Genomic DNA, 23,058 nt, shown 5'->3' with positions numbered 1-23,058 from the left:
AGAGAGAACTTTAAGAAATTAATATAGCCACTACAGTGACCATCAAAACGATGAAAAAATGTTGCTGTAAACAGTTCATTTTGCGACACCACGAAACAAACGTTTTTATATCGTCATCTGATATATATTGTTATATTGAACAGCCTTACTGTGTTGTATTGGTTCAATAGCTTTTAGCGAGTGGCTTGTGTATTCCTTTCTTCTATACATAAAAATATAGATAGCCATTATATCTGCTCACCTTTTGTTGTCTGTCATCACTAAGGTTAATTTTACGGAGCAGAAACATTTTAAAAACAACCGTGGGGGGGAAAAAAAAATCCGCCGATAGTCTCTAACCTATAACTAGTGATGTGCGGATCGATACTGAAATATCGATTCTTCCGATACCAGCAATTTATGTTCTAGAATCGATTCTCATATTATAATATCGATATTTTAGTACTGTGGGGTAAAATTGTAGTTTTCCATTAAAATGAACGCAGTAGAAAGAAACTATATCATTCGGATTGTCTAATTTGGAAGGAACTACTTCCTCTTACGCCTTTCATAGTCATGTGCGAAATACGGCTGTATAAATGTGTCGCAGCCCCTAGGGTGCACACTCACAACAATGGCTGAGCGCAAACAGAGTCATGTGTGGATGTATTTTACCTCCACAAACAGCCAAGACGCGGTTTGTGATATATGTGGCAAGACAGTGAGGTGTTGTGGCAACACCACTGACCTTGTCAAACACCTCAGAGTAAATCATATCACAGAATATGATGAGCTTATGTTGAGGCGAACTGAAGAGGAGAGGGGCAGGTGCTGCTAGGGGGAGACAGACGTCTCTCGCGGAGTTCATAGTGCTGCAGGCAGGCAACATGCTCAAATAGCTCACAACTTCAGGGTTGTTGTTTTTTTATTTCTATATGATTATTCTGCATTATTAAGCAATAAAAACAAGTTGTCCTCTAATCATTATGAAGCAATATGGTTATGTTATTATTACAATTACATAATACAATTATATATTGCATTATGCAATACAATGAAACATTAAGTTTTTGTACAGAGTATCGGTATCGGATCAGTATCACCGATACCACCCTGAATTTTACTTGGTATCGGATCGGAAAGGAAATCAGTGATATCGCACATCACTACCTATAACCTGCAGAGGCCCCAGTGAGTTTACAGGCCCCTCAGGATTTTTGCACAATTTACCTCTTTGCCCCTCGTGTCACAGTCCATCACTTTGTGTCTCTTCTCTAACTGCAGCTCCCGAACAAATGTTTGCTCTTTCCATCGAAGAGAAAAAAAGGGGGGGGGGGGGGGGGGGGAATGTAATGCTTCATGGCTTAGGAAGCAACTTAAGTATAACATTAAAGGTTTAGTGAATACAGGAGATCTAGCAGGAGGTTGAAAGATGTTGACAGGCAGATAAAGACAAGATTTAAGATGCAACATTTTAATTGCTAACTGGGAAAAGTTAACGTTTCCCCCCCCCACTGGTTGAACAGATAAGTACCCATCTTGACATATCATTGTGACAGAAAAATTAGACCTTTGTGCTGAGAGGAAGATAAATTTACATGATTTGCTTAACTTGTTAATCTGCCCTGTGCTTCAAATGTCTCTGATCGCACTTTATACCCTCAGTTATATTTTGTGGTTTTTGACAGTGTTGTAAAGTTTACATGGTTCAAATTTGTTTTTGCAGGAAAAGATGAAGAGCAAGAATAAACTGGTGCCGCGGCTTTTGGGTATCACAAAAGAGTCTGTGATGAGAGTGGATGAGAAGACCAAAGATGTAGTTCAAGAGTGGCCACTTACCACTGTGAAGAGGTGGGCAGCATCACCCAAGAGCTTCACCTTGGTAAGAGCCACATTTTCTACCTTTAAGCCTAAGACTTGTAGCACATTTATTACAGAAAGCAGGAGCTCTGAATACTTCATGATATGCTGGCTCTGTTGGGGGGTGTGTTTTATCTTTTATTCATTCTGTTTGCACTGAGCATCTTGTCGCTAATGCTAAATAAGAGTGACAGGCTCACGGTAAACCCAACGATTCCTGCGGTGCAAACAATCACTGTTACGCTCAGCCTGCATGGCTTTTTTTGGCCCTGGTGCACTTCAGATATTGAACAGACTTTTTTCTTTTTTTTGTCAGTGTCAAAATCCCTTCTTTGTGTCAGCAACATGGGTCTAATCTTGCAGGTCTGGAAGACGCAACATCTTAATTAAATTAACCCAGCCTCTTTCCTGCTGTTAATTCGGCAGAGTGCTCTGCCGTTTAGTCCGCGTGTTTTTCGTGACGCTGTGATTTCAGGTTTGATTTGCAGCTTTCGGAAGATGTCATGGTGGAAAGGTTTAGCATTTTAAGTGCGCGAGTGTAAAGAACTCTTTATTTTACTTAGTCCTTTTTTTAAACAATACATGTGGAAGTAACCTTTGCAATGCTCCGCTGAAAGAAATCTTCAGTGTCCTGTAAAACGTCTACCCCAAGATTGCTGTTGGTTTAATCCAATTCTCTGTATGTTGCAGCTTTTTGATGTCAACCAGTGTTCTAATCCTTGCAGTAAATCCTTAGCCTGCACAGCGCACTCTGCAGTGGTTACTTTCCTTACAATCCACAATGAAGTGTGTGTGTGTGTGTGTGTGTGTGTGTGTGTGTGTGTGTAGGACTTTGGGGAGTACCAAGAGAGCTACTACTCTGTACAGACCACTGAAGGGGAACAGATCTCCCAGCTCATTGCCGGTTACATCGACATCATTCTCAAAAAGGTGAGACATTTATCTCTGGAGATGCTGATGAATCCTCGCGAATCAATATCTTCCTGTGACAAATGAATTCTCACATCTGTTGATACTAGACACAGCCCAGCCACTGTGTCATACAGCTCCATTTAAATAAAAAAGAAGCACATGTGGAAAGGCTCATGTGGCACCGGTATACAGCAGGAGCTGGTAATAAAGCTTAGAGTGAACAGCTGAGGTTCCATGGTTAACACAATTACCTATCACTATTATAGGCATTAGAACTGTCGTCCCCTCCTTTTTCTGGGGGTTAGAATACCATCCATCACAGGTGTGTTCAAGGTTTAGTTGTATTCTACTCTGAATGACCTAATTTGTCATGAACCTGTGCAAGTGTGCAATTCTGTGTCACTCAAATTTTTGTTCTGTTATTTTGTTTCCTGCAGAAGCAAAGCAAGGATCGCTTTGGATTAGAAGGTGACGAGGAGTCAACAATGCTCGAGGAGTCTGTATCCCCGAAAAAGTATGTGCATTCCTGCTGAACAAAAGTGGCAATGTAGCCTCTGTTTAGCATAAATCAGCAGTCTTTATTTAAGCCCAGTTGTATTCAAATATATGTTGAGTATAAACGGTCGTATGATGATGCTTTGACTGTGAGCACAATAGCACGGTACAAGGCGTTCTCATATTATTTGAACAAAGCACAAGATTAAGTCTTTCTTTATTTCCGTCTCTCTGCCGCCTGTGACCACAGCTCAGACATCCATCTCGCAGAACCTCACTTCCTTATCCTGAAAGATAATCATTATGTGAGGAAATTTTGCTGCACCGGACAGGCAAAGGCTCTGTCTGAACATTTCCTTATTAGATGTATATTAGCTCACCGAGCCACAGTGGACTCTCGGCGTGTAACTGAAGTCCTTTTCCTTTCATGCCTCAGTTGATATTGCTTTCCTGTTTTCAACCGAGAGAGTATTTGTTGCAATTGTTATTGTATTTTTTTTCTCCTCCTTCGCCCGCTTTTATCCAGACTTGTTCACTGGCTGTAGGCAATCGTCTTTAATATTACAAAGACATAGTAAGCCAAACTCTGGAAGGCCTTATCTGCAGAAAAACAAAACAAACCTTTGTCTGCCAGATGTACACATTGCAAAGACTTTTCAGTATCTTTCTGCTTTGTGCACAGTCACAAATGCACGTATGAGAAGACTAATGTTTTACATGCATCATATTTGCAGGTCCACCATCCTTCAGCAGCAGTTTAACCGTATGGGCCGGGTGGAGCACGGCTCTGTGGCGCTGCCAGGGGTGATCCGCTCTGGCTCAATCGGCGCAGAATCACTTAGCATGGGTACCATGCCATCCCCTCAGCAGCAGATCACAATGGGTCAGATGCACCGTGGACACATGCCACCACTGGTAATGATGCCTGTAAAGTTTTCTTCCCTGTTAAAGCCGCACGTATAAGAGGTGGTTGTAGCGATGCTGCTGCACACATTAACTAGTGAATTTAAGAATCAGTCTAATATTCGCAGTGTAAGGTGACATGTTTTTATCTTTATGTGCAGAGCTCAGCACAACAAGCTCTGATGGGAACCATCAACACCAGCATGCAAGCTGTGCAGAAAGCCCAGATAGACCTGGGGGAGGTGGACAACCTTCCACCACTGGGACAAGACATGGTACCCTGCATTGCACTTGAACTCTAATATATATGCTGATATTGTAATAGTAGTAATATGTCTATGAGATGTGTTATTGAAAATCATGTTTGTAGTATTTTTACATGTGTCAGTGATGATTTGTGGTCTCTGTTTAGGCATCTAAGGTGTGGATCCAAAACAAGATGGATGAGTCAAAACACGAGATCCACTCCCAAGTCGACGCCATCACTGCAGGAACAGCCTCTGTTGTCAACCTCACGGCTGGTCAGTGGCTCTGGCAGGAGTCAGCACAATCTGATAATGCTTTTCTTTATTAATTTCGTCTTCAGAACATGAATCAGTTTGTCCACTAAGAAAGCGTGGATTTAGTCTAGCTTATAGGAAAAAATATAATTCATTTCAGTCTTAATAGTAGAGCGTGTCTCTGGCATACACTGTTCAGTGCTGACATTTATTTAAAATAAACACAGTTAGGTATTTTGGGAATTCTACATAAGGCCTGTAAAGTAGTGGTGCTCACACTTTTACGAGGCAGTGTTAGCGGCGCTATTTTCTTGCAGTTAAAATTATTTGGCCAATTAGTGACTTTAAAGGAGACATTTTCCATCACTCTGGTGTTCATTATCATCATTGTAGAACCTGTATAAAGTCTAATAGCTTTCTCATATCCTGCTGTGGTTTGGAGACTGTGCGCTGCTGAAGGTGTCGGCTGGCTTTGTGCCAGTCTTGCCACTTCATGTTGAAAATCATTTATTGGTGTGGTTTTTTTCAGCTTAATGCTCTTGGGAATTGTTCCCAATTTCTTCACTATTTTTTAGGGTTGTTTTATTTTTTTTGTGCTTATTTCTCTCAGCTGAAATAGACTTATGTGATTATGCAAAGTCTGTAATCTTGGTTAAAGGCAAATACTTTTGATAGTTAGCTGACTGACTCTGTGAATCTTTCGTTTTGGGGTACCTTTATTATAATCACTTCTCTGAGACTGTATATTTTCCTGATCTCCTCTCTTCTGTTCATTCTTAATCATAATTAGCCGATCCTACCGACACAGACTACACAGCAGTGGGCTGCGCCATCACCACCATATCCTCCAACCTGACTGAAATGTCAAAGGGTGTGAAGCTGTTGGCTGCACTCATGGAGGACGACGTAGGAGGAGGCAACGACCTGATGAAGGCCGCCAGGACACTTGCAGGGACCGTATCTGACCTGCTGAAGGCTGTGGAGCCGGCTTCTGGAGAGGTGAGCGAAAGCACCCCAAACTCTAAGAATATAAAAATAAACCAATTTAAGCTCTTTCAGTATTTAGGTTTACTTTACATTTTAGTGCCATATCTATTACTGCGGCAAAACCGATGGCTACTAAGCTAAAAAGGAGCATTGTGTATGCATTAATATTGTCTACTGCATATGTAATATGTGGAAGGTCAGCTTTGGTTGTCGGTTTAAAGTCAAATAAGGTCTGGACATAAAGGAGGTATTAGAATAGAAGCTAAAGTATGAAGGGAGGACCAAATTTGCACACTGTGTTGAGACCAGAGGGAGGAGGGGGAGGAGGAGGGGTAGCCACATTGATAGAGGCATAAAAAATGGAGAATGTGTGAAAATGAGTCCTCACTCTGGATTCCAAGCATCAAGCAAACTTTTCACCATTTGTACTCCATTAAATGCCAGATTTTGTGTGTATGTGCCTGTGGAGCTTTTTCTTCAGTCCAAATGGGCAACCTAAAAAACGCTAATCAAATTGGTCACAGAGCAGCTCTACCATGAGACAATGGATCGTCTCTGAATAATCTATTTTCTCTCTTGGTCCTGAACTAACCTAATTATATTACCATCTTCCACTGCTTGACAGCTTTAACTAACTAAATTGTTATGGTGAATCTGAATAAAGACGGGATATTGAAGCCGAGCTGATCGGCACGTAGTTTGGAGTTAGTTTGAAGGACTTTAATGTAAGGATGTGTTGTTAATTTGTTTGAAAAAAATAATCTATGTACTGTACAGTGTTTAACTGAAAACCATTAAGCTTTACACAGGTGTGCATCGCTGTGCATGCGGATAGTTGGAAAGGTGAATTGTAGATTTGAGTTTAGATGCTACTGATCCAACGCACACAACACACAAATCAAGATATAAAATGCTGCCGGGTGTTTAAATACAGTTTCACATCCTGTGTGTTTTCTGCAGCCAAGACAGACTGTGCTGACAGCAGCAGGCAGCATTGGTCAGGCCAGCGGAGACCTCCTGCGCCAGATTGGAGAGAACGAGACAGACGAGAGGTTTCAGGTGAGACTGCAGCCATTTATCACCTCACTGCATTCAGAGAAAAGTCAATGCTCTGGAACTGCCACTCACTTAATCAAAATCGCCTTGTATCCAGGGGAAAAAGACCAAAATATTGTTCCATATTTTGACCATGTTTTCGGTTTGAGTTGAAGGATTTTCTAGCTTTTAATCTAGATACAATGAAGCTCTTCTTTAGCCTGCCTTCCTAAACACATTCCGTTTTTTGCTTGTTTTGCATTTTACAACAATTCAGTTAATGAGTTGAACAGATGTGGAGTGGCTAAATGTGTATGTGTGTTTAATTGGATTATTGAGGCAGAAGCTTTGATGCGATTTATTTAGTTGCATATAACTGCAGACAATCCTGCGCTGATTTTTGCTTCACAATAGTGTTGGTTTAAATGTTCATTTCTACTGTAAGATGCTGCTGCTGCAATTTCTTCCATTTGTTTATGGCTATTATATCAAATGTTATATATGTACAGGTACATAATGTTGCTAATGAGGTGGATTTCCAAGTTTTTTTTCTATGTTTGTTGCTTTACAGGATGTCCTGATGAATCTGGCGAAAGCAGTGGCCAATGCAGCAGCCATGTTGGTGCTGAAGGCCAAGAATGTGGCCCAGGTTGCAGAGGACACCGTCCTTCAGAACCGGGTCATTGCTGCAGCCACACAGTGTGCCCTGTCCACCTCTCAGCTGGTGGCATGTGCCAAGGTACAAGAATATGCTTTGTTGGATGTGATATGAAATGAAAGTGAAGAGCTCTGTTCCTTCACCGGTCGTCACAAGCATGAATCATATATTTTTAAAAACTTGATCGATATTACATTTTTGGGCCTACACCAGTACTGGCTTTTAAGGAATACAACTTTGAAATATCATCCGCTGTTTTAATATTCCTGCATGTATTCCATAAACTAAACATAGATCTTCAATGTTAGGGGATTTAGCACGGAAGTTCCTATCTCACTCCTGGTTGAGAGATATTTTCCGTTGCTCCATCGGCCCTCTGTGACACTGACAACAATTCATTGCGTTTAGCTTAAACTGTCCACGCTCCATAATCAAAACTATGTGAGCCAAATGGGGGGGAAAAGACAGCCTGGGGAGTTGATTGCCCCCTTACAGCCTGAAGAGAATTAATGTAGGATATACCTGAATCAGCTGAACATCGGAAATAGTATTAATTATGATATCTTCTTGTCTGTCTCTTCTTCTTTAGACATGTGGATCAGTAACTTTTTCAGTCTTTTTGTGTGTGTGTGTGTGTGTGAAACAGATCACTTGTCTTTCCTTTACTCTTCACTGTGTTCTCCCCACACACAGCCGATGGAAGAAAATGTTTTATTTTACATCCAGCATTACTAATATTGGACCAAACCAACAGACATAAATACTCCCACTTCTTTCCTGTTTTTAGTTAATACAACAAAGTAGTGGAGGTTGTGAGTTGTAAGCGTCATTTACTTTGACTGCAAGTGTTGGCGAAAAAGATTACATTTATTATGTTTATAATAAGGTTCATATATAGTTAATCCATTAAAAAAACAACCTAATTGGCATGTTTTTGGTGACCACTCCCCATAACTCTGTCCTTAACTGAGTCAAGCAGATGCTGGATATTAAGGTCAGATTTGATGTTCTGAATGACAGTAGCTTTGGGTTTGCTAGCTAAAAGAGCTTATAACATGAGTAACAAAGGAAAGACAAAAACATGGAAATGTTGAATGATTTACAAAGAGAGTCTGCCAGGTACAAGTTTTCCAATTTTTAGCTACTAAGATCAGATCTCTAATCCCTAAACCTAACCAAGGAAAACTGGCAGATTAGCTTGGGTAAAAGAACGAAACTTGAGGCACACAACAATGTGTGCGGCGGGTAAAGTTTCTGGGCTGCTTTTCCTCATGACACCCATCCCCCAAGATTTTCTCCATTTAAAGCAATGCTTTGTCAGGGATTGTAACATCCTAGTCCTTTTACTGGATCAGATTTTAATATACTAGTACATGCCCATGCAACAGTATTGTTTGGTCTGTTTATAAACTGATATACATAATAAGAAGGAGCGAGAAAGTATCGTAATGAAACCATTTTTGTTGATCCCCTCCAATGCTCAGGTCCTGCGCTAGTACATTGTTAGGTGGATGCCAGGCAATGTGATTCGGTATATAAATAACGTTGACGATTTATGGATTCAAGACATTATTTTCAAGAAATTAAAAGGATGTAATGCTTTCATAAGATGTTACAGATACATAAATGTTGCAAATGGGTCATTTCAGCTCATTGGTTGGTGGTTGTTGGGCAACATGATGATGTAATTATTTGCACCCTATTTGAACCCTTAAGGGCCAAAGATGTACCTGTGTACTAAGTTTGGCTTAACTATTAATCACGCAGGAAGAGTTCATAAACAAGCAGATAGAGATTATTATATTATATATATTATAGTGAAGATCCAACAAAATTCTTTGTGTGTACAATATGGAAAATTATGGGTTAATTGTTTATTTCAAAAACTTAAGCAATGCCATCATCTCCTCAGTTGTGATACTACTCAGCTACATGTGCTGCAGACAGTACTCGGTGTCAGTGCTTGGTTGTGTAAACTATGTACTGGATTCATTTTTAAATTGCCCTGCGGTTTTATTTTGTTTTTTCTGTAATCTTTTCAGACAGAAGTTTTCAAAGCTATACTAAATGGCTCGCATCAAGCAGTATTTCCATGAGATACATTAAATATGATGCTTGTTTTTTAGAAATGATGATTGAATAATGGGGATTTTCTTGGTGTTTATTTTGTCTTGGATGTGAATATTACACTTACAATTTTACAAGAAAAACACTTGGGAAAGACTGCATTTGGTTTCCTCTTTGCGATATAATCACAAAACCGTGTTGTAGATTTAATAAAAACTAAATGATTTCCTCAAATATTAGAATCTCCTATCATTTTTTCTGCAGCGCAAACTTCCATTTTTATAGTGGGGGAAAAAAAATCAGTATACGCTAAGGCACTGATAAATACCCTGTGCCCTCATCATATTTGTGCATCTGTAATTGTACAGCCCACATGTCTCTAATTAGTTTAAATGCCCTGCCGGCTCCTAATCTGAATAGTTGCATTTACAAAGCCAATCCTCACCTCTGTTCATATCAGCGTGATGACAGCCATATGCTGAAGTCCTTTTAAATTTATGTTTTCTCTGTTCTTTGGTTTTTTGTTTAATTAATGATGAAAGAGTGTTAAAGTGGTTCATTTATTCCAGGTTCCTGTTTGGATTTGAGGCCTTTTTATTTAAAAAAAAAATGTTTTTGTGTTACATTTCTCACACAAAAGAGGTAATTATATATATTCTTTTTCATCTTTATGTTGACGTAGGTGGTAAGCCCAACTATCAGTTCTCCAGTTTGCCAAGAGCAGTTAATTGAAGCTGGAAAGCTTGTCGACCGCTCGGTGGAAAGCTGCGTCCAGGCCTGCCTTTCAGCCACAGAAGATGGCGAACTTCTCAAGCAGGTTAGTTTGGTTTAGTTTAGATCAACATTGCGCTAAACCTTTTGCTGCCTGGTGGAATAATAAACAATGAATCTCTTGTGTTAAAGGTGAGTGCAGCAGCCAGCGTGGTTAGCCAGGCTTTAGGAGATCTCCTGCAACACGTTCGTCAGTACACCTCAAGGGGAGAACCGATTGGGCGCTATGACCAGGCAACGGACACCATTATGACTGTCACTGAGAGTATTTTCAGCTCAATGGGAGATGCTGGTGAGTCCAATTGAGGAGAATTTTCTAGTACTCTAAAATCTGAAATATGCTGTGCATTCAGTGCATGTACAGTGCCACCCTTCCTCACTTGAAGTCAGGAAGGGTGGTATTGTATGAGGACGACAGGAGTGACGGACAAGTGCTGTATATGAGTGTGGTGTAGGGCATGTATGAGGAGGCAGTGAGACAGTGATGAGGTATGTGCTAGACGTGACAGATGGGTCCAAGGTGGTGGTGAGATTACATCAGGGATCAGCTCTGAGCCCCTTCTTGTTTGTGATGGTGATGAGCAGGTTGACAGATGAGGGCAGGCAGGAGTCTCCATGGACTCGGATGCTCACAGGTGACATTGTGCTCTGTAGTAAGAGTAGGAAGCAGGTGCAAGTATGCTCTAGATAGAAGAGGAATTAAAGTCTGTAAGAGCCAGTGTGTGAAAGAGAGGCAAGTGGACAGGTGAAGAAGCAAGTTAAATACCTGGGGTCAGTCATCCTAAGCAATGGACAGTGTGAGCGTCATGGGTAATTTGTGACAGGTGAAGGTTTACAAGGTGGTAGTGAGACCTGCTATGATGGTTTGGAGACAGTGACACTGATTTAAACAAAAAAAAGGAGGCAGATTTGTGGATGCTGAGATTGTTGTTGCGATTGACCAGGATGGACAGGATTAGAAACGGGGACATCAGAGAGACGGTGCAGGTTTAGCGGTTTGAAGACATGAGACAGTTTGGACATGTGCAGATACAATGGACAAAGGATATTGAAGATGGAGCTGTTGGGCACGAGGAAAAGAGAAAGACCACAAAAAAAATTCATGACTGATGTGACAAAAGAGGATGGAGGCAGATGAACTGGTGGGGCGACCAGATCATCTTCAACTCTGGGTCAAGTGCTCATTTAGAAAACTCAGCATGCTAATATGCTAAAACGGAGACAGTTATAAAGTAAACATGTTATGTGTCTTTGTCTTGCTGATGACCTGTTTCCATCATCCAAATTTAGAAGTATTATGAAAGTAATTGCTGATAATCTGGAGAAGGGGGAAAAATGAACACGAAGAAATGAAACAATGACTAAAACACATTCATTGGCTTGTAGGCAAAGCTCACAGCTACTAGCTGATAAGTGCCATCTAAGCTGTCCAAGTGAAATCAAGTGTCAGGGTTGACTTATCAACACTTTTAACCCATGAGAGCTGAATCGGCCTGAAGCATCCTCCAAAGAACCAGCCATAAGTATATAAATAGTTACCACAGCCTACTCTAGAGCTAAAAATGTGAAACTCAACCTGTTATTCTAAGAAGTTTGAGTTTAAATAGACAAATACATTAAAACAGTGCCAGTAGGTGCATTTTTCTTTAAAAAAAAAACTGGCTTACCACATCTCTAAGGCTTGCAGTCCCTGAGTAGATGCTTTTGTGTATCTGTGCCTCTTCCTGTCTTCTCCTCTGACAGACTGATGTGATGCTGGGTTTGAATGGACTCCTGTCAGGCGTTGTGAGTCCACAGAGAAAAGCTGACAGTGATTTTAACAAGCCTGACAGTAGAGAAAGACCAATAGATGGATATAGATGCACTGAGAATGTCAGGGCCTAGAGGTCAGCTCTGACAAAGTGATTGGCCTGACAGTAGAAATTGCTGTTTATTCTTCTGAGAGCTAAATAAAAGAAGAACGACAGAAAACGCCGCCTTTGAACTGGTTGTCAAAGACGGTATGTTATGTTATGTCACACCCAGTATAAAAAAGATAAAAGTGTGAAGAGCATTAAAAGAGTCGCTCTGTCAGTAGTGTCAGGTTGAAGGATCACCTTAGACAGTCACATGAATTACAGAGGCTTATCGTAAAGTAGCTTTTAGGGTGTGTGTCTTTGGCACATAGATTATAAACAATAATTTCTTTCATCATTTTTTATTTTTTAAATATTTTAGTCTAGGGCTGTTCGATATGACGATATAAAAACGTCTATCGTCAAAAGAGCTTTTGACGATAGACAAAAGAGCTTGACAAACTCTTTTGACTACGATGACCTGGATGACTGAGAACCTTCACAGACATAAAAACGTCTATCGTTTCATTTTACGCTATCGTTTGTTTCGTGGTGTCGCAAAATAAACTGTTTAGGGCAATATTTTTTCATTATTTTGATGGTCACTGTAGTGGTTATATTAATTTCTTAAAGTTCTCTCTTTCTCTTAGATTTAATATAACCACACTACAGACAGACAAGCGTTTGTTTTTATGTGCTGTCGTTAGCAACAACGACGGTAAAACCACCGCGTGTCCGCTTGTTCCACATGAACCTTTCACAATAAAGCTCAAGATCCTGTTGAGACTTTTCAAAATAAACTGAATCACGTGAAAGATGACGAGTGTTTACGGATGAGAAGCAAAAAAGAGCGGTCAGGTGCTAAAAAATAAACCTTAGACTCAAACGTTAGAACAGGCTTTCCCCCGCAGCACGCCGTGTAATAAATACTCACAAAGCAAACGGCGGCTGTTACAACTTATGTCTAAAAATGTATCGTTTCATGCATCGGTTAAAACACTCGACTCCAGGTACACGACGCCCAGCTGGAAACACTTCCCGCAAGTCGAGCTGCCGGAGATTCACAGAATTTACAGAAAATGTTACACTTTTGTGATTTATATCGTTATCGGACGATAGGTGTCTTAATATCGGGATATGAGATTATAGTCTTATCGCACAGCCCTATTTTAGTCTGTAATCTTAGTCTTAGTCTAGGAAAGTTTGAAATGTGCTAGTAATATTTACATTCACTGGTTTCTTTGTGTGTCACAAGGGAGATATAAAGTCCTCCAGATCTTATTAGGAATACAACTCTTCACCCACACAGAGTGAAACATGTTTGTATATTTTCTTTCTCTCCCACCAGGCTCTCTTTTAAAGGGCCCTTGTTACACCTCAGTCATATTTATTACTTCAGACCGTGACAAGTGAATGCACAATAAGGAAGCTTAAAAATTCTGTATCTTACCTTATACATTCTTGGGTTTAAAATTTCCATCAAAAAAGGTCTTTTGATCAATGTTACATCTGTTGGGCTTTTTTCTTTCCACTTTGACACCAGAGGGATTTTATCTGATTCTTTTGAACGTTTCCCTGAGCTCACCTGAAAACATGTGTAGGATTTCTAATATCACATGTTGTTTAAAAGCTGATGTTCACTCATCGCAGTGCTTATACCTCATATGCATCTCTTTTAATAATGTAGCTGGAGTCGTGCTTGTATTAGTGAAACTTGAATCTTTGTAAAGATTTCTGCCTTTTAGTTAATTGAGCTTTTTTGTGGCAAAACCACAGAAACAAAAAGATTGCTCAAAGCAGTGTAAATTTTATATAAGCTTAAATGTCTGAAGGGGATCTTTTATGTTGTCTTACTGATAGAAAATTAAAATATTTCAAATTTAAAAATCAATACTGTCTTGTTAAAATGTTTATCTGCTCCGCTAGGGTTTGCATCGTTATCACTAATCAGTACAAAAGAAAGCAGTTGTTGAAAAGGGTTTGACTAATATTGCAAGTGGTTAAAGAAATTTTAAATGCTGTTATCCAAATTGTTCATTATTCAGTAAACTTGGAAGCATTTGCAGTAAAGAGATCTAAAAGTACCCAGTACAGGTTTCTTAAAAACAAGCAACCACCCGGTCTTTTTTGGGAAGGGACTCGATTCTGTCCCAGCTGACATTGGGAGAGGCTGTGTACACCCTGTATAGATCCTTAGTCCATCACTGGGCTCCTGAAATTGAACAAAATTCCAAAGCCAGTATTATTTTTTTGTGTTATTTTATTCCTCCTAAGCCAGAATTTCATACTTTGTTGAACCATTTTTGCTTTTTTTGCTTTTGCTAGTGCATGGTTGTACATCTTGGTGTTTAAAATACCTCTTGTTCATAATTTGTAGGGTTATACATCACATTAGTGGGAAACATTCACTGACATAATTTTAATCCATTCATTGAGAAAACCACTCCACGAGGAGGGATTAAAGGAGCCTGTCATTAGTATGACTTCTACATTTACCCATGTCTCTGTTTCCCCTCATCTCTCCTCTTTAATCCGTCGCTGCGTTTCTCAGGAGAGATGGTGCGTCAGGCTCGAGTCTTGGCTCAGGCCACCTCCGATTTGGTGAATGCCATGAGGTCCGATGCAGAAGCCGAGGTCGACGTCGACAATTCTAAGAAGTTGCTGGCAGCTGCTAAATTGTTGGCTGATGCCACAGCAAGGATGGTGGAGGCAGCAAAGGTAAGAATCATATTTATTAAATGGTGAATGGACTTTTTTTTAGTCGACTTGAGCAATCAAAACACTTTATCCTACGCACAGCACTTTTTTTTTGCATCTAAGTGCTTTCCATCTAATAATCACTCTGCGATCAAGGGATCAGTGGCAACTCAGGGTTCATCATCTTGCCCCTTTAGTATGCAGAGTGGAGCAGCCAGGTATCGAACCAGCAACCTTCCAATTCTCCTTAGGCTAAAATTTCAAAAACATGCCTGTTTATCTTTTTTGGAATTTGGCTTTGATACCTATTCTGTCCCCAAAAAGACTGAACTGAGCTAAAGATTTCATTTTAATCTCAGTAATGGCATTTTTAAGATTGTGTAAAGATCCAGTGGGCTTGGCTTTGCTTCTCCGGTATGTATAAAATAACCTTTATAGTGACAGCAGAGGGGAAAGAAGCAGAACCAGAGACCCCAAGAGGGGAGGTAGGTGTGTGTGTTCACACAAAGGGGAGAGAGGTTATTCTGCTTGGTCTTGTTGGCACGGTTCTAATTCTTTAATAAAAGATGACCTTAAAAACTTTTTCAATTTAAAAAGAAAAAAAGCCCCTCTTGATCCTTATTTCTAGGATGCTTTTCTCAAAGTCAACATCTACAGGGTCAGTCTTCTTGTTAAGCTGCATATTGAATTGTTGTTGGTTAATGTTGTGAATTAGCGTTGGTGGTTTAGTGACACTGCTCATTCTTTTGTACTTGTAGAGTTTGTGTGTTAGAGTTATTTTATTTTAAATACTTTGAAATTACACATTAAAAATCTAGGCCTTGTTTAGTTGATTTATAGACACTTGGAGTTGTGTGAATAGTGACTTTTATATTGCTAAAATTTCTAACATTCAGGCAGTTTTGGAGCTCACTGAGTAACAAATTATACTTTGAAATGAAATGAAGAAAATCCTGCTCCCTTAAACCTTCCTCTGGTAAACAGCAATAGTTGAGATTAGGAATTACTTTGAAGTACAGAAACAATAATCAACTAAAGTGTAAAATTCACAGAATTGGTCTGAAGCAATATATTGTTTAGTTTTCTCTCATCTACTTATTACTTCATAACTTTTTTATGAAAGCAACATTAAAATTGCCTGGACATCAAAATTGATTCTCCCCAGACTTTTGAGGTCAGGCTTAGCTTTGCCTCTTATCTCATCGTCTTCTATCCAAATTATTTATCTGCTATCTTTCGACATCGGTCCCGTTATCTTTCAACAGAATCTCACGCTGATATTAATAACTCTCAACTTCCACCATGAAAATTAAATGATGCCCTCCAGCTGGTTGGTAGAGTCTGATGCCAGACTTATCACCATCACAGCTGTATGTTTATCCGTGTGAATGGAAGCTGAGACCTTAGCCAACCATTGCCTTGGTAACGGGTTTAGCATATTTAGCTTATTTCTTTTGCTCCAAATTGTAAAATCAATGCTGATGCTTGAGCACTGTTGACTTGCTGAAACTCGCGTACCATGCTGCTATTAAACAATCTCGGATTTTAAAGACTAGTTCCCCAGGATGAATTCTTTCTTGCAAAGTGTTGTTACACCCTGTGGAAAACATCACTTTCTAATAATTATGCAAATTGGCTGCTCTATTTAAATGGTGTCAGCAGTTGCCAACAGGCTGATGACAGCTGCAAACTGCACCGACTCGAAACCGGTTACTAACAACATTTTAACTCTGATTAATGCTCTTGGAGCACAAAATTAGTTTTGTTTTTGTCTGTGTGCTCGTGATATATTGGGTTGCAGTGACTTCTGCCAGTAGCATCAGTGAGGTTAAATATTTCTTTAATGACATGTGTTGTCATGCACACCTTCCTCTCTGTGTAGCTGCAGGTGATGCTCCCCATTAATTAACTTAATGGCAGAAGGCTGAGCTTTCTCTCCAACAGCAGGAGACGGGAAGGTGCGAGTACCCAGTAAACATGTACCGCTGTATGTATAAACAGGAAGATGGAAAAGCTTCTTGATATGAATAAACAACAGCTCCTGACATTTAGCCGTCTACAAAGAAATGATTGTTTGCATCAGGTTGAGCAGTGGGAAAGTCATTTTCAAAGATTTCTCGGGACTGGACGTTCTAAGATTATTTCTTCCTGCCTTGCCTATCTGTCATGTATAGGCTTATCTGTGTGTGTGTTCTCAGGGAGCAGCAGCCTACCCAGAAAATGAAGACCAGCAGCAGAGACTGAGGGAGGCTGCAGAGGGGCTGCGTGTGGCCACTAATGCTGCTGCTCAGAATGCCATCAAGAAGAAACTGATCAACAGACTGGAGGTCAGCAGAGCAAAATTAGCAGTTGCACATCGACCCAAGTGAATAAGCTACCACAGACAGATGATATTTCTTCCTGAATTTAGCCTGAGAGGTGATATCGTGCTATCTCCAGCACCAATTCTAAATGTCACCATCTCTAAAGTTGTATTAGTATTAGGATACTGTGTCACCGTCTACAAAGTTCAAATGAGGCACCAAAGATTAGGGAAGATGAGATTTTGATGTTTACTAAGCTGTTTTCACCATTTAAATGTCAGGTTTTAAATATTTGCTTCAGTTTGTTTATTTCTTTCTTTTTGCCTGAAATGGGAAAAGAAGTGCAATCGAAATGGATCGAAAGTTGCTCGTATGCCTTAAGGTTGCTTGACTCACAACTCAATATCGCCTCAAATAATAATGTTGAGCTCGTTCAGAAGGATTTCTAAAATTCACCTGATTTTGTTTATTTAATTTCATTTTTTAAATGCACTTTCCTTGTACATAGTCTTTTTACATAACGCCTTTTTTTTTTTTTTTTTTTTAATATAGGAAGAAAATGTATGGAAACACAAGTCCCACTCTTAATTATTAGTCTTTTATGCTGCATATTTAGCAGCATATTTACCATTTCAGCATCCAGAAGCAGAGGAGTGAAGAGAGTGTGACACCGTGACTGCGAAACCATATTCTACATGTGACGTTTGTGTGGGTCTTGTCATTATTCCTCAGAATGCTGCCAAGCAAGCTGCAGCTGCAGCCACACAGACAATCGCCGCTGCTCAAAACGCCGCCGCCTCCAACAAGAACACAGCTGCTCACCAGCAGCTGGTGCAGAGTTGTAAGGTGAGGGATGTTGCTAACAGCAGGGTGCCATTTATTTTTGGTGGTTTTGGCTTCTTTTTTTTTTAATGTGAACTGCATTGAAACTTTGTGCTTCATACTATGTTTCTTTCATATCTTTATGGTAATGTGTCTCCATGTTTGTGTGTGTAGGCAGTTGCAGATCACATCCCACAGCTTGTCCAGGGAGTCCGTGGCAGTCAGGCCAAACCGGAGGACCTGAGTGCACAGTTGGCCCTCATTATTGCCAGCCAGAACTTCTTACAGGTGCAGCCCTTTATGATCTTTTGGTTTGCCTGTTTTGCTGGTGTGGGGATTGTTAAAAGTTTATGTGCCCGCACTCGTACTGGGTAACTTCAGTCCTACATTGGAAACCAGGCTAAAAGTATAAATAGTGCTTCTGTCATGTGGGGACGTTAAAAATAGGCCGGTAACCTCTTTTTGGTGTTAGCGGGCGGTTACAGAAATGCTGGTGTGATGGTATTATGTGTTAAATACCTAGCTGGGGTTTCAGAGCCCCACATAATACCCTTTGAAGAAATATCAACAAGTCTGTGAACTACACAGTGCACTGGTTGCTTGATTCTCTAAGGGAACGCGTTCCGTTGAGCCCTATACGATTTAAATAAATACAATTTTATTAAAATTTAAATTAATGTTTTTTGGGGGGGTTTTTCCCCACATCTCTCTCTCTCCGCAGCCTGGCAGTAAGATGGTGACCTCGGCCAAGTCATCTGTTCCCACGGTGACTGATCAGGCTGCAGCCATGCAACTGGGTCAGTGTGCCAAGAACCTGGCCACCTGCCTGGCGGAGCTGAGGACGTCTGCACAGAAGGTAGAGCATAGACACGCACGGGAATTCTTGCATTCCCATGTGTGCATGTAGGAATTTATTCTTGCATGCATAGTATTCACAAAATGACTGGATTTTGGACATGCAGATCGCATGTGCAAGAAAATATTTTACCTTTGTGGTTCATATACAAATTTTAGACCTCATAGGAACAGACAAAAAGCCATATAGACATATGCCATATACTTGCTTTTGTTTTTAGGCTCATGAAGCTTGTGGCCCAATGGAGATAGACTCTGCCCTTACAGCCATCCAGACCCTAAGAAGTGAGCTACAAGATGCCAAGATGACTGCTGTGAATGCCCAACTAAAACCACTTCCTGGAGAATCAGTAAGTAAACATTGTAGCCCCATAAAGCAGAGTCGGGACTCAGCTGCACTAGATTCAAGACATGCTCATGCTGCCAGTGCATGAGCATGTCAGAAGCGAGTTTGCAGACTAATATTTTGTTTTCAGTTACTAAAATACAAAGCGCCCCCCCCCCCTTTCTCTAGCTGGAGAAGTGTGCTCAGGATCTGGGAAGCACCTCCAAGTCTGTGGGATCCTCTATGGCTCAGCTGCTCACCTGTGCTGCACAAGGAAATGAACACTACACAGGTTGGTACTGCTGACATAATTCTAGTAAAAAAACCGTCAAACCGAGGCAAGAGGAAGAAATCTTTATCGTTTTAGGAAACCACATACAACCTTTCATCTATTGCCTCAAGAAGGCCTACTTCTTTATTATAAACCAACTAGACCCGCAGCTTGATGTCGCACCTTAATGAGCTGAATTTATGGTCACTAGTTGTCTTGACCTTTCTCAAGTTCATCCTGTGCTATTTTCTCTTGCTTTGCTCTCCAGAATGTAGCACACACAAGGCTCGCTGGTGATTTCATTAGCTTTAACAGTATCCTCGGTTAGAGCACAGCCCAAAGAACCAGAGGAGAAATGCACCCATCGCCTGGAACCCGTTTTTCCTTTTTCCTCCCCCTTGAGTAATCTTGTTATCCGAACCATAATATGGCTTCATTCCATTTGTTTTATCCTATCCAGCTAATTTGTTGTGGATGAGATGTCACATTTCTCATGAGACTCTCATTGTCGGTTCCTGTCTGTGAGGGGAAAGAGCCTCATGGCACCTTGTTGCTTGTTGCTTCACATTTCTCGAGACAGAAGAATTACTTTTTGTGCCTTTAACAAATGCCATTACAAATTTTTATGACTCAAAGATGACAGTGAACACTGTCTTGTCACAAAGTGTCATAGCTTTAATAACGCACTGTGATGCCTCTGTGTCAGTTACATTTGTACTCTCTCTTACCTCTGATCATCGTGCGTGTAGGAATAGCAGCCAGAGAGACTGCTCAGGCTCTAAAAACACTCGCCCAAGCAGCCCGTGGCGTTGCTGCTTCCACCACGGAGCCCAAGGGCGCGGCTGCCATGTTGGACTCGGCCCGTGACGTTATGGAGGGCTCTGCGCTTCTCATACATGAGGCTAAGCAGGCACTGATTTCCCCCGGAGACGCTGAGAGCCAGCAGAGACTGGCACAGGTGAGATGGTTCAGAATTGCTCGAGGTTATGGAGTCCAACACTGCAGATGGCAGGAAGGCTCGGTGCAGCCCTCGGCTTCCTTTCAGATTATGGCACCTGTGCCTTAAAAGTAAAGTCATCAAAATAAACTCCTGAACAATCATGAACTAAATGAAATACACTGTTAAAAGTAATATTTTTCCCCTGGGACTCACGGAGGAATTGAACAGGAAGTTTAATAATAGATCTTACTGAATATGTTGTGAATTTACACGATGTGACTTTTAAAGATGAAACCAGGTTCTGTTTTTGTTTAATATATTTATTAATCAGCCTTTCTTTCTTTTGGTTAATATGTTTAGTTGAATATTTACGTTTAGAAGGATATCTACGTCTGCTTGGTGATGCAGTCAAGTGAACACCTGTCAAATTTAGCAAGTAGCTCTATAATAAACCAGGTGGCAATTTATTGCAAAGTATTTTAATTATTTATACCTCGTTGCCCAGGTGTTTTCCACTCAAAATGAATAAATGATGTGGTATCAATGGAGAAAAATGAATATTAGAATAACCAAATAGTGTTATCTAAGACCTTTTGGAAATGTTTAGTAAAACAAATAAATTTTGGATGTGCGAGCCTCTCTGTTATCTTTGAACTGCTTCACTGAGATGTCATGTTGTTGTGTGCTTCAGGGGTCGCTATGTGATATTTATGATGGAAAAAAATTCTGTTATTTTCCATGAAGAAACATGACAGAATGAGACAGTTTCTTAAGACTCAGGTCTATGAAAATAAGTAATGGCTTAAATAAAATATACAAATAAAAGTAGTACAACAAATGAATGTAATAAAAAAATTCTATAAACTAATCAACTATACAATAAATGACCCTTTAAAATAAAAATAATGGCCTGCTCCATAAGTCTATTAAAAAGTGCAGCAGTTTGAAGTGAAAAATGTTTGTTTTCAGAGGCGTGACAGCTGAACAGTCTCACTACATCTGACAAAAACCTTTTCAGCCTTATGGACAACTGGCACTTTTTGGGGATAATTGCTATGCTCATTAACGTTTTGAGTTTGGATTTCTAGATTAGCTTGTCCACCTGTGCCCACCCTCCTAACCCAGTTTGCTGTGTGTTTCAGGTGGCAAAGGCTGTGTCTCATTCCCTAAACAACTGCGTTAACTGTCTACCTGGCCAGAAGGATGTGGACATGGCTCTCAAGAGCATCGGAGAGGCCAGCAAGAAGCTACTGATTGAAACCGTGAGTCATCGGAGCTCTGCCGGCACAACATCGGCATCACAGATTGCTTTCCGTTCCCACGGCGGGGGGGAAAAAAAGAAACAACCTCGAGAAATATGTGATTAATGACGCGTACAAGTTAAGAGCAGGACTGACCTTTTAAATATCATTTCAAGCATTCTTTAGTGACCACTTTTAAATCATTCAGCAGCGTTGTTCATCTGACGGGAGTGTAAACCTGATTTCATTTAAGCATGCAAGTCAGGAAAGGGGCATGATTTACATTTCTATTGCTTTTTAGACATTTGTCAAGTTTCAAATTTAAGACTGAACATGTTTTGGTTTACAGACAGTTTTCAGTTTATAGGGTTAGCACTAAAGTGACATCATTATTGCTGATACACCTGCTGTAAATGCATTGGGGAACTGTTAGATATTACTCTGACGCTTACAAATAATTTAATTTCTTTCATCTTGAATCATTCTATTTTGTGCTGCCTTCAGATCCCACCCGCCTCAAAGTCATTCCAGGAGGCCCAGAGTGAGCTCAACCAAACAGCAGCTGAACTAAACCAGTCAGCGGGCGAGGTGGTCCACGCCTCCAGAGGCTCCAGCAGCCAGCTGGCTGTGGCCTCTGGAAAGTTCAGCCAAGACTTTGATGAGTTCCTGGATGCTGGCATCGAGATGGCTGGGCACACTCAGGTTGGTTTTGTATCTCAATTCCAACATCTGGTCATCAATATTAAGACAGTAGTAGCACGTATCACAACTCAGATATCCCAGTAAAGAGACAAAGACTTCAGACTCCTTTGAAATGTATTTTCACACGCTTGTGTGTGTGTGTGTCATTCTAGAAAAAGGACGACCAGGTGCAGGTGATTGGTAACCTGAAGAACATCTCCATGGCTTCTAGCAAACTGCTGTTGGCTGCTAAAAGTCTGTCTGTGGACCCAGCAGCAGCAAACGCCAAGAACCTGCTAGCTGCTGCAGCAAGGTACTACAACTGGCCCCTACACACACCCACAAACCATGATTTTTAATATTTACAGCAGATTTGATTGGTAGTATCTCATGATAGATCTTAAGATCAAAGAGTCGATATAAGGCTCAAGGTCCAGGGTTCGGTAATAAGACTAACAGCAAATAATTAGCTGTTCAAAGCTATGAACATAATAATTCTATTTTATTGCTATTGGTTTAGATCTGTTTTTTAAACTACCACTTTACTCATTCGGTAATGAGCATATGGTAAAAGCGTCTATCAAGGCAAGTGGGCTTTGTTATGATTTTCACATTATCAGCAAAATGCACTCAGACATCTGCTTGCTATGATAACATACTCATTAATGGGTTTAATGGGGCCAATTTCAGCTGCCAACCAAAACGGGTCATTTAAAAAATTAAAAGCAAACAAAAAGAGAGATGCAAACAAAATGTTGAGACGATCAGATAAGGGGATGAAATTGATAAGCTTGCACAAACAAAAAAGACGTAGGTATTTGCAAGGGTGAGTGTATAAGCTGTGTTATTAGCACACAGAAACAAGCAGGAATAATTCTCACATTTCAAAAGCGACGCGCACAGAATAAAAGCCTGTTTCCC

At 40.4% G+C, this 23,058-nt stretch overlaps 1 protein-coding gene across 2 annotated transcripts in view; it reads left to right on the top strand.

The window, feature by feature from the left end:
• Positions 1-23,058, top strand: part of LOC146718446 (talin-2) — a 100,340-nt gene that overhangs the window by 53,513 nt on the left and 23,769 nt on the right. For both annotated transcript variants that reach the window (XM_085451637.1, XM_085451645.1), the window contains exons 11-32: positions 1,706-1,861; positions 2,668-2,769; positions 3,189-3,265; positions 3,981-4,161; positions 4,311-4,424; positions 4,562-4,670; positions 5,440-5,648; positions 6,597-6,695; positions 7,243-7,410; positions 10,079-10,213; positions 10,300-10,459; positions 14,554-14,720; positions 16,898-17,026; positions 17,735-17,848; positions 17,999-18,112; positions 18,546-18,680; positions 18,901-19,029; positions 19,194-19,296; positions 20,025-20,233; positions 21,358-21,477; positions 21,961-22,158; positions 22,311-22,450. In XM_085451637.1, the coding sequence (XP_085307763.1) occupies positions 1,706-1,861; positions 2,668-2,769; positions 3,189-3,265; positions 3,981-4,161; positions 4,311-4,424; positions 4,562-4,670; positions 5,440-5,648; positions 6,597-6,695; positions 7,243-7,410; positions 10,079-10,213; positions 10,300-10,459; positions 14,554-14,720; positions 16,898-17,026; positions 17,735-17,848; positions 17,999-18,112; positions 18,546-18,680; positions 18,901-19,029; positions 19,194-19,296; positions 20,025-20,233; positions 21,358-21,477; positions 21,961-22,158; positions 22,311-22,450 (3,068 nt within the window). The remainder of the gene's footprint in view (positions 1-1,705; positions 1,862-2,667; positions 2,770-3,188; positions 3,266-3,980; positions 4,162-4,310; positions 4,425-4,561; positions 4,671-5,439; positions 5,649-6,596; positions 6,696-7,242; positions 7,411-10,078; positions 10,214-10,299; positions 10,460-14,553; positions 14,721-16,897; positions 17,027-17,734; positions 17,849-17,998; positions 18,113-18,545; positions 18,681-18,900; positions 19,030-19,193; positions 19,297-20,024; positions 20,234-21,357; positions 21,478-21,960; positions 22,159-22,310; positions 22,451-23,058) is intronic.

Source organism: Copadichromis virginalis, linkage group LG1 (genome assembly GCF_057382275.1).
Source record: "Copadichromis virginalis isolate Kocher_CV1m ecotype Utaka linkage group LG1, C_Virginalis_male_GT1.1, whole genome shotgun sequence".
Lineage (NCBI taxonomy): Eukaryota > Metazoa > Chordata > Actinopteri > Cichliformes > Cichlidae > Copadichromis > Copadichromis virginalis.
This window is presented reverse-complemented; position numbering and strand designations above follow the sequence as displayed.